This window comes from Pelobates fuscus, chromosome 4 (genome assembly GCF_036172605.1).
Source record: "Pelobates fuscus isolate aPelFus1 chromosome 4, aPelFus1.pri, whole genome shotgun sequence".
Classification (NCBI taxonomy): Eukaryota; Metazoa; Chordata; class Amphibia; order Anura; family Pelobatidae; genus Pelobates; species Pelobates fuscus.
The window spans coordinates 89,181,064-89,193,121 of record NC_086320.1 but is presented as its reverse complement, the minus strand read 5'-3'; the positions used below and the strand labels follow the sequence as shown (position 1 = coordinate 89,193,121).

The 12,058-nt window shown below is 41.4% G+C and overlaps 1 protein-coding gene across 1 annotated transcript in view; it reads right to left on the bottom strand.

Annotated features, from left to right (window-relative positions):
• Window positions 1-2,791, bottom strand: part of TOX (thymocyte selection associated high mobility group box) — a 283,911-nt gene extending 281,120 nt beyond the window's left edge. Inside the window, exon 1 of the mRNA XM_063450412.1 lies at window positions 2,263-2,791. Within this exon, the coding sequence (XP_063306482.1) occupies window positions 2,263-2,361 (99 nt within the window). The 5' untranslated portion in view covers window positions 2,362-2,791. The remainder of the gene's footprint in view (window positions 1-2,262) is intronic.
• Window positions 2,792-12,058: the final 9,267 nt, after the last annotated feature.

Sequence of the window (12,058 nt, the reverse complement as noted above, 5' to 3'; positions counted from 1 at the left end):
TGCACAATGGAGATTACTGCAAAATAAAAAATATGCAAAAAATATATAATACGTATAATTTTAGTAGCATAAAATATTTTTTCTTCTTTTTGTGTTGATGTAAATATTATATTACTGCGATGTGCTTACAAACCACATATGAAAAAAAAGCAGAAAAAGCAGATGTACTTTGTATTCTATTACAATCCTGAATTTGTTAAACTCGCTAATAAACAAAATTTAATAAAGTTAAGCATCTGGGCGAAATTAATTATAGGTTAATCCTGACTAATACTGGGTTCTTTGCAATTGCATTATTGTAATATGCATTTATTTACCTTTTGCTATTTTTATGGAGACATTAAGGGAATTAGGTTAGGAATACACCATTGAAAATATTCTCATTATCATATACATATATATTGCATAAGCATTTTAATTAACATATTCATGTTATGGTTATCAATCTGTGCCTGTACATGTGCTCTCCCTACCATCAGCCTATCTTGTATAATATAACAGCCATTTGCAGTAACAGCTAACTGATTAGCAGATTTAATGATCTAAATCTTTGAACTGGATTAATCTTAGTTTTTTTTTTTTGTAAATAACTTGAAACCGCAGGATTCTTCTGAGCTGTTGAAATATGTGCAATGTAATTTTGTCTTTGAAATGTTGAGATGATAATTACAGTGACTTTACAGTTGCAGTATTACATTATGAGTCAGTAAATATAGAGGCGAAATAAGCATATTATTGTATATATTTTCACATGTTTAACACTGTCAAGCAGTGCATTATAAAGCTAGTGCTAATATTCTTTGACAATGACATTAACGTAATCAGTACTGATTCAATCAGGAGATGTATTGATTGAATGGTTGAGAAAAATCAATGTTTATAAAAATAAATCTTGCATTTTGCAGACAAAGGATACCTGTCTTCCTTTTTTATATATATACCACAGGGCTGTCCAAGTGGTCATCAGACAGACAGCAATTGACAGATAAATAAAAATTAGATAAATACTATACTCAGTATTTATGTGTAGTTAAAATATCAACCAGATCTAAAACAAACGTTGCAGATTGCAGTAGTTAATTTGCTGTTCAGAAGCCGAAATGAAATCTGTTGTGCGGTATTTGGCAGAACAGAAATGACTATTTGTTGCTATAATTATTATAATTTACATTATTGTTGATATCACAGTCATTATCTCTTTTGGCATCTCAACAACAGGGCAACCCAAGTGGTTTGCATAGCTCCCATTCAATATCCAATGCCAAACTTTCATTGTGAATAATGTATCAGGACCCAGGATTAGGAAAGGGTTCCTGGTATTGGAAATTGATTTCAGTGAAAGAGGCTGATTTTATCATGTATCTGACCTGAAAAAAGTTGTTTAATTCATGCAATCAAGTCATCAACAATTTTAACAAGTGGCAGCTTGAGAGCCAAATATTCCTGTTTATCCCATAAAAAATATATGACAAAATAAATCATGAAAAATAATTTAGTGCTTATAGCCCCTTTCATGTTGGACATTATAATACTATACTAACACAGTTCCTGATTTCCCCATGTTCTTGTTATATATTGCTGACATGATCTATGCTTTGTGTATATGCTATGCCAGCATTAAGTAGAACACAATACAGAGCACTGCTGCCTGACCACTGCAAAAGTTCTGAGCCAGGTCTCCTGAGTGACTACTGTGTGCTACTTCTAACACTAGTCCTGATTTAACCATCACAGGCCATGTGGTCATTGTTAGAACCCTGTAAAACTTGATCAGTTACTTCTGTACCAGTGTAACTGTCCACAGCAGCACCTGTGCTTCCATTGCATTTAATATCACCAGGCATATGGCAATAACAAGCACTGTATATGTAACTGATGCAGAGCAGACCAGGAGGTGAGGGTCACTGAATAAATGATTCCTAAATGACCATATTTGGATGGAAGATCAGAGATGATGAATACATACGCTACCCATGTTAATTAAATAAGCTGATTTAACCATTTGAGTGCCAGAGTGGAGGCTGGGGGCACCCAAGCACTCTAAGGGTTAATGGGAGGTAATGTGACTCCCCACCTCCCCCCACACCCCTTGCACATTTGCACAGAGCATACAACACATCAGTTGCACAGTGCCCAGGTAATGAGGAGCATTGTCTACCGGCAGAACTGTGGGATGTTACCACCATACACTGCCTTGTTTCTATGTATAACAGAAAAAAAGCCCAAGAGAAAGACATAGAAATACATGCAGATGGCAATCACCTTGTTACAATAGTAGGGGTCCAGGCAAGGAGAAGGTCCCAGACAGGGGGTGTCAGGAGCTGCAGGCTGTGCTGCTGGTGGGTAAAATCTTACATCCATCTACACATCAAGTTAACTCCTTCCTTGTTTCAGATGTCCAACAGCAGAAACAAGACACACAGGGATCCAGACACAGAGAGACAGATCAGATTGAATTATAGCTGAACGTTTCTCCTCCACATCCGTTTGTGGTTAAGACACAAACCAAAGCGACATCATAAACTCCCCCAGAAGGCACCACATAAAGAGGCAGCTAACCCAGCGGTGCTCTCTGGCAAGTCAGGTAACAAAGTAGCGATCTTATTGATTTTAGTAGTTGTGCCTGTGTTCGCCTCTCCTATTGTTTCGTCCAGCTGTGAAATAATTCTTCCAGGTTTCTGTTACTGTCCTCCTTTGCAGGGGAAGCAGAGAAGGGAATGTATCTCTCCACAGCCCTCGGAATGGCTGCCCCGTGCTCTGTTAAAGGAGGAGGGACAGTGTGTGTGTGTGTGTGTGTATGTGTTGTATATATGTATATGAGTGTTTTCATTTATTAGACACGTTGGATCTGTTGACCAATGCAGTGCCACCTACTGGCGAAAAATAACTTTCTCTTTGTCCTGAAAACCTACCACGATCCATGTGTTGTTACATTGTGTTACAATTCCACAATGGATTTTTGTGTTTAGTGTATTTTAGGGTCTTTTATGATAAAAGCAGTGTTTACATTTTATTATAACACTACAGACATACACACTCACAGAAATGTGTGCCCGTAGGTAACTATAGCAGAGTTTGTATAAAAAGAAAATTCCACTAATCATTTATTAAAAACTCTACTCACTGTAATTTAAGTTCAGCATTATACATATGTCAATACAGCTTATTAACAATACATTAATTATATTATATTTTTATAAAATGGCCACGCTTTTTCAAAGTTTGGGATAATTCTACAACAATATTTAAACAAATATTGATTTTAATGTTGTGTGTTTAAGATGACTATATTTTGCATATTTTACAGTAGTAGCTGTGTTTGTGAAAGGCACCTACACAAAAAAGATCATACATATAGTGGCATGTCCTCCGTTATCCAACTTTTCAACCAGAATTGCAATAAAAAAAAAAACAGTTTAAAGAAGTTGAAGCCAATATATGTTATCATTATTAATTAACAGCTAAATGTAGGAAAAACATTACTCAACACCGTTATGTCAGGTTTTTTTCTGGATGTCTGTGCGTTAATAATAAAAAAATAAAATCTATCAGTTTTGCTATTTATGCGTTCTTCCATAATTTCATGGTTTCTCATTGACTGTACCCCTGAATGTTATCCAGTTTTTTTTATTAAATGACACATAGTGTTGTTCTTATGTTTTTGTAAATCTAAGCCCAAGCGCTTTACGAAAGAGTAAGCATAAATTAAGACACATGGTTTTGTTTAGGCACTACACTACTGTATAGAAAAAAAACAACAACAACAATATGTTATCATTATTTTTACTCATTAAACAGTGAATTGTAGTGAACTGAAAATGGAATGTAAAAGTTAAACCCAAAATATTTGAATTGAAAACATTCAATTAAATGATTTTTCCAAGTTGAATATATTAGCCTTGTTTTTGCAGTTTGCCACACTTTTTTGTTTAGTGAATTAATGTGCATTTATGTATAATGTGAGAGGGATTGCATGTGTTTATTTGAGTAATTACATGTGACTGCAAGTGTAGTACAAGTGTTGAATATATTTATGTATTTGTGGATAGTTCAAGTGTGTGAATGCAAGTGTAAATGTGTGCATGTGCTCATCTTCATTCTCAGACTGAATTCATGAGCTTGTTTGTGTGTTGGCTGTCACTGTGAGTTGAAAGGGTTACACAAACTAGCTTCCTAATTTATTATATTTTTCTACTGCATATACAGATTGCTTGATCCACGACCACTTCTAAAAGTAGAAGTGATCAAGCAGGTTGGGGTAACTCTTTAATGTTTGCCTGTAGACATTGTCATCATGCGTAAATGCTATTTGTGCATATATGTGTAAAGTATTACGTGTGTAAATGTAGGTGTTTGTGCAAAATATTAGTGGGTGTAAGTTGAAAAATGCATTTGTATGTTGTATCAGTATGTGTGTGAACATATTAATGTAATTGTGTGAAGGATTAGTCTGTATGAGTGGAAGATTATAAGATATCAGTGTGTGTGGATGCAGTTGCTAAACTAATGTAGCGATGGCCCTAGTGCAAGAAATTGTTTGGGCCCACCTCAATAGCAAGGGTGGTCAAAAGGTAGATCTCCACCTGTCGTACATATCCCATAATGCAATAGCAGTTGGATATCTACCATTTGTCAATCCCTGCAGGGTTGTACAGTGAGGGAAAAAAGTGTTTAACCCCTTAAGGACCAAACTTCTGGAATAAAAGGGAATCATGACATGTCACACATGTCATGTGTCCTTAAGGGGTTAATCCCCTGCTGATTTTGAATGTTTACCCACTGACAAAGAAATGATCAGTCTATAATTTTATGTTTCAAATAACGGTGCAATAATGGCAAATGTGAGACTCGCAGGTCTCAAAGTTGTGGAATAGTAACGCAATGAAACATGGTGTTTGCTATAAGCAGTAAGTCAGAGAACATATATAAGGCTATAACATACCAACTTGTAGATTTTGAAGACTAGCAGGTGTATCAATATACGACATGAGTAATGTGCACACCCCTCAGTCTATAATTTTAATAGTAGGTGTATTTTAACAGTGAGAGACAGAATAACAAAAAAAAAAATCCCCAAAAAACACAGGTCAACAAAGTTTTGTCCCACTCCTCTTTGCAGATCTTCTCCAAGTCATTAAGGTTTCAAGGCTGATGTTTTGCAACTCAAACCTTCATCTCCCTCCACAGATTTTCTATGGGATTAAGGTCTGGAGACTTGCTAGGCCACTCCAGGACCTTAATGTGCTTCTTATTGAGCCACTACTTTGTTGCCTTGGCTGTGTGTTTTCGGTCATTGTCATGCTGGAATACCTATCCATGACCCATTTCCAATGCCCTGGCTGAGGGAAGGAGGTTCTCAACCAATATTTGATGGTACATGGCCTCGACCATCGTTCTTTTCATGTGGTGCAGTTGTCCTGTCCCCTTAGCAGAAAAACACCCCTAAAGCATAATGTTTCCATCTCCATGTTTGACAGTGGGGATAGTGTTCTTGGGGTCATAGGCAGCATTCCCTCTCCTCCAAACATGGCGAGTTGAGTTGATTGCCAAAGAGCTTGATTTTGGTCTCATCTGACCAAAACACTTTCACCCAGTTCTCCTCTGAATCATTCAGATGTTCATTGGCAAACTTCAGACGCCCTGTACATGTGCTTTCTTTAGCAGGGGGACCTTGTGGGCACTGCAGCATTTCAGTCCATCACGGCGTAGTGTGTTACCAATTGTTTTCTTAGTGACTATGGTCCCAGTTGCCTTGAGATCATTAACAAGCTCCTTCCATGTAGTTCTGTGATGATCATTGAAACTCCATGAGGTGAGATCCTGCATGGAGCATCAACTGTTGTCACCTTCTCACCAAGCTGCTTTGCAATGGTCAAATACTTTTTCCCCTCACTGTATTTGTGAACAGTGTTTGTGTATGTGTTTGACTGTAATCATGTTTTTGTATGGAGTATGTGTGTAGGGGTGTATTTGTATGTACTTTTGTCATTAGAATGCAGTGGTGTACTTCTATGTAATATTTGTGTCTGAATGCAGTGGTGTGGTTGTAAGTAGGGTCAGCTTTTAAAAACAGATGTACATGTGCGTAGTGTTGATGTTTGAATGAAGGGGTGTTTTTATATATTTATTGGTATTTTATAGAGTGTTTTGTTTTGTAATATTTCCATTTAAATGCAGAAGTGTGGTATGTTGTGTTGTCGTTTAAATGAGGGTGTACATTTGTGTGTAGTTTTGGTGTTTGAATGAAGAGTTGTGTTTGTATATGGAGTGTGTTTTATGTAATGTTAGTGTTTGATTGCATGGGTGTGTTTGCATATAGTATTGCCATTTGCTGAGATGTATGCACATATACACATACACTTTACACAGATGCACATACACAGTGAAACACACACAGATTCACACACAGATGCATACATACATATATGTTTACACAGCTATACATACACATTGAACCACAGATACACACTGACTTATTGACTTACACAAAAGCAAACTCTGACTCTTACAAATAAACACATAAATACTGTCATGACTTACCTCCGCAACCTCCGTTCCCTCGCTGCTCTGACAGAGGTACATGGGTCGTGGCCACTAGCGCACATGCGCGAATGCAGGAGGCGGGCCACGACTCGTAAACCCAAATAGCGTCACGTCTCCCAGGCAACAATAGATACACACACTGGCACATACAGACACACTCAGACACACACATGTAGCCACGCTGACACACAGATAAAAAAACAGACACACTGATGCACACATTTAAACACACTGACACATATATCGATGCACACACTGGCACATACACACTCATACACTAACATATACATACACAGATACACACACATGTCATAATTGTTATATTTTCAGCTGCCCTTCTTTTAAAGTACCTTTTATAAGAAGAAGGGTGACTTCCCTGAGTCCTGTTGTTTAAGACTCATTGGAGTGTGTGGCTCCCTGGAGCTGGGTCTCTCTCTTCCTCCCAGGCGGCCGATACTACAGAGGTCCAACCACTCTGTTACGGGGCCATGGCACTGTCTGGGCCCCTTTTTTAACAATGCCCAACGGTTGGCTCTAAGTGCATGGGTCACCCAATGGGCCTCCCTAGTGGGGCCTAGTGTAACCACAGTGGTAGTTCCCCTGCTGTGTGGATGTAAAGTTGTATTTGTGTGGACTTTCAGTGTAAATGCAGGAGTCTATTCATATGTAATGTTAGAATGTGTGAATACTTGGGTGCACTTGAATTGTATTCCATTGAGTATGTGAATCATGGGTTCTGTATGTTTAGAATGTCAGTTTGTATACATGTGTAAATGTTGGAGTCTATGTGTGTGGAAAATGTAAGTGTATGATGGTGACCGTTTCTGTATGATTAGAAGGCTGAAGAGTAAGTATGTGAATGCAGGGTTTTATTTTTAACACCATGTGTGTTGAAATATATACATATACACATATACACACACAGATACACACATCGATACATATATTGACACATGCACAGATACACACACTGACATATTGACACACACTGACACATACAGACACATTCATACAAACATATATTGCACCACCCTTGCACCATTGTGTGTAAAGGGCAGGTAATTGGTAATCAAACCGTAACAAATAGCAACCTCTTTCTTATCAACAGACAGGTCTATCAAGATACAAGTTTCAGACACCGCTGAACATCTATAAAAGAAAATGTAGCCACACATAGTGAAGTATTCTTAAAAAAGTAGCACAGCATGTGTTAATTAGTATGCACTCGCAAGATCCCATTAATAAAAATGTCTCCCCTTGGATGAATTGGGGGGACGAAACTACCTTTCTTTTTCACTCTACTGAGGATGGGTTCCAATTTGTTCAATAATTTTACTTTAAAAAAATATAATTGTAAATAAAATATAAATATATATATATATATATATATATAAAATATATATAAAAACAGACCTGGGTGTTTCTGCCACTTCATGATACAAATATATATGATACAAACAAGCAGCCTAAACTACCTTGCTCCCCAATGTCCCCTTATATCTGGCTATTCCCATATAGGGCTATTCACTCTCTGTCATTGGTGGTTCACTTAGATGTTTTCACCTTGCCTTCTCCATAGGATCTTCCTGTGACAATCAAATTCCTTCATTCCACCAACATCCTTTATCTAAAGTTGTTTCCTTTACCGACTTGAAGGTCTTTCATCAGTGCAAACTGATTGCTAGTGATGTACCGAACTGTCCACCGGCGAACAGTTCCCGGCGAACTTAGCGTGTTCGCGTTCGCCGCGGCAGGCGGACACATGCGCAGTTCGATCCGCCCCCTATTCGTCATCATTGGGCAAACTTTGACCCTGTGCCTCTCGGTCAGCAGACACATTCCAGCCAATCAGCAGCACTCCCTCCCTTCCACACCCTCCAACCTCCTTCCCAGCATCCATTTTCGATTCATTCTGAAGCTGCATGCTTAGTGAGAGGAGGGAAAGTTTAGCTGCTGCTAATTAGATAAGGAAATTGATAGCTAGGCTAGGGTATTCAGTGTCCACTACAATCCTGAAGGACTCATCTGATCTCTGCTGTAAGGACAGCCCCCCAAAAAGCCCTTTTTAGGGCTGCTTTTTTTTTTTCCTGTGTAATGTAATTGCAGGTGCCTGCCTGCCAGCTTCTGTGTGAGGTTCACATTGGATACTGTGCCCACTTGCCCAGTGACACCACTCATATCTGTTTTTACAATAGGTTAAGCTTTAGATTTAAAATAAATCATTTTTTTTCACTGTAATAGAAGAGCAGTTGCCTGCCTGCCAGCTTCTGTGTGAGGTTCACATTGGATACTGTGCCCACTTGCCCAGTGCCACCATTCATATCTGTTTTTACAATAGCTTAAGCTTTAGATTAAAAAACTATATTTTTTTCACTGTAATAGAAAAGCAGTTGCCTGCCTGCCAGCTTCTGTGTGAGGTTCACATTGGATACTGTGCCCACTTGCCCAGTGCCACCACTCATATCTGTTTTTACAATAGCTTAAGCTTTAGATTAAAAAAAAATATTTGTTTCCACTGTAATAGAAGAGCAGTTGCCTGCCTGCCAGCTTCTGTGTGAGGTTCACATTGGATACTGTGCCCACTTGCCCAGTGCCACCACTCATATCTGTTTTTACAATAGCTTAAGCTTTAGATTTAAAATAAATATTTTTTTTTTCACTGTAATAGAAGAGCAGTTAGTTGTCTGCAAGCGTCTGGGTGTCAGGCCTCCTTCAGCTTGTGCTCTGCAGACCTGTGCCAGCATGCTTTGACAGTTGCCAATCATATCTGGTGTCTCTTTAGCGTGCTTTTACAAAGAAAAAAGGTTTCCAGTGTAAGCTAATAGCAGCCAGTCAGTGTCCTTCAAGCGGCTCTGTCAGGCCTACAGTGTGTGCTCTCCAGAACTGTTCAAGTGCACATTGCCAATCATATCTGGTGTCTCTATAGCGTGCTTTTAAAACCAAAATTTGTTTTTCACTGTTATAGATTGAATAGCAGTTACTTGTCTTCAAGCGGGTGTGTCAGGCCTACAGTGTGTGCTCTGCAGAACTGTTACAGTTCACATTGCCAATCATATCTGGTCTCACAGTAGCTTGCACGCATAGTACCACTAATCCCCCAAAAAATGACAGGCAGAGGCAGGCCACCCCGCAGGGGCTGTCGTGGTCGTGGTGCTGTGATTCCCTTTTGCCCTAGAATAATGCCCGGTTTTCAGAAGCCACGTACCCTGAACTTGAAAAGTTCTGAGGACATAGTTGACTGGCTAACACAGGACACCCAATCTTGTACAGCCTACGCTCGGAACCTTGACGCACCATCCTCCTCCAGCTTAGCTTCAGGCACCTCTCAAGATACCACTCATCCGCCTGCCGCCACCACCAAAACTAGCACCACAGCCGCTTTACTCGGTATGTCAGAGGAGTTATTCACACACCCGTTTGAAGAAATGAGTGATGCACAACCATTATTGCTAGAGGATGTAGATAACAGGGATATGTCTCAGGCAGGCAGCATTAAACACATGGAGGTACGGTGTGATGATTATGATGTTGTACCCACTGCTGCTTCCTTTTCTGATTGTCAGATACAAGCGAAGCGGTTGATGATGACGATGCGTCCATGGATGTCACGTGGGTGCCCGCTCGGCAAGAAGAAGAACAGGGCGAAAGTTCAGATGGGGAGGCAGAGAGGAGGAGGAGGAGACGAGTTGGAAGCAGGGGGGTTCGTCGCAAGGAGCTAGTGGCACAGTCAGACAGCATGCATCGGCACCCGGGGTCAGCCCGACAGCACGCCAATCAACGCATGCTGTGTCCACCACCAGAATGCCGTCATTGCAGAGCTCAGCAGTGTGGCATTTTTTTTTGTGTGTCTGCCTCTGACAACAGCGATGCCATTTGCAACCTGTGCCAAAGGAAACTGAGTCGTGGGAGGTCCAACACCCACCTAGGTACAACTGCTTTGCGTAGGCACATGATCTCACATCACAAACGCCTATGGGATCAACACATGAGTACAAGCAGCACGCCTACTCTAAGCCGCCATCCTCCTCCTGGTCCAGCATCTTCAGCCACGTCAACCACTGCTGTCCTCCTTGCCCCCTCTCAACCATCCGCCACTCCGTCTCCCGCCTTGAGCAGTTCCCGCTCATCTGCCCACAGTCATGTGTCTGTCAAGGACATCTTTGAGCGTAAGAAGCCAATGTCACCAAGTCACCCCCTTGCCCAGCGTCTGACAGCTGGCTTGTCCGAACTATTAGCCAGCCAGCTTTTACCATACAATCTGGTTGAGTCTGAGGCGTTCAAAAAATTTGTAGCTATTGGGACACCGCAGTGGAAGGTACCCGGCCGGAATTTCTTTTCACAAAAGGCAATCCCCAACCTGTACTCGATTGTGCAAAAGGAAGTCATGGCATGTCTGGCACACAGTGTTGGGGCAAGGGTCCATCTGACCACTAATACCTGGTCTGCAAAGCATGGTCAGGGCAGGTATATCACCTACACTGCGCATTGGGTAAACCTGCTGACGACTGACAAGCAAGGAATGCGTGGCATTGCAGAGGAGTTGGTGACACCGCCACGACTTGCAGGCAGTCCTGCTGCCACCTCCTCTACTCCTCCTACTCCATCCTCTTCCATAACCTCCTCGGCTGAGTCCTCTTGTGCTGCTGCGTCTTGCTCCACATCAACGGCACCCCCCAGCTCCCCAGGTACTATTCCACATCCCAGATACGGCAGTGTCACGCCGTCTTGGGTTTGACTTGCTTGAAAGCAGAGAGTCACACCGGACAAGCACTCCTGTCCGCTCTGAACGCACAGGTGGAAAAGTGGCTGACTCCGCAGCAACTGGATATCGGCAAAGTGGTGTGTGACAACGGAAAAAATTTGATAGCGGCATTGAAGTTGGGCAAGTTGACACACGTGCCATGCATGGCACATGTGTGTAATCTGATCGTACAACGCTTTGTGCATAAGTACACAGGCTTACAGGACATCCTGAAGCAGGCCAGGAAGGTGTGTGGCCATTTCAGGCGTTCCTACACGGCCATGGCTCACTTTGCCGATATCCAGCGGCGAAACAACATGCCAGTGAGGCGCTTGATTTGCAACAGCCCTACACGTTGGAATTCAGCACTCCTAATGTTCGACCGCCTGCTCCAACAAGAAAAAGCTGTTAATGAATATTTGTATGACCGGGGTGCTAGGACAGCCTCTGGGGAGCTGGGAATTTTTTTGCCACGTTACTGGAGGCTCATGCGCAATGCCTGTAGGCTCATGCGTCCTTTTGAGGAGGTGACAAACCTAGTCAGTCGCAACGAAGGCACCATCAGCGGCATCATACCATTTGTTTTCTTCCTGGAGCGTGCCCTGCGAAGAGTGCTGGATTATGCCGTAGATGAGCGTGAAGAGGAAGAGGAAGAGTTGTGGTCACCATCACCACCAGAAACAGCCTTATCAGCATCGCTTGCTGGACCTGCGGCAACGCTGGAAGAGGATTGTGAGGAAGAGGAGTCAGAGGAGGAATGTAGCTTTGAGGAGG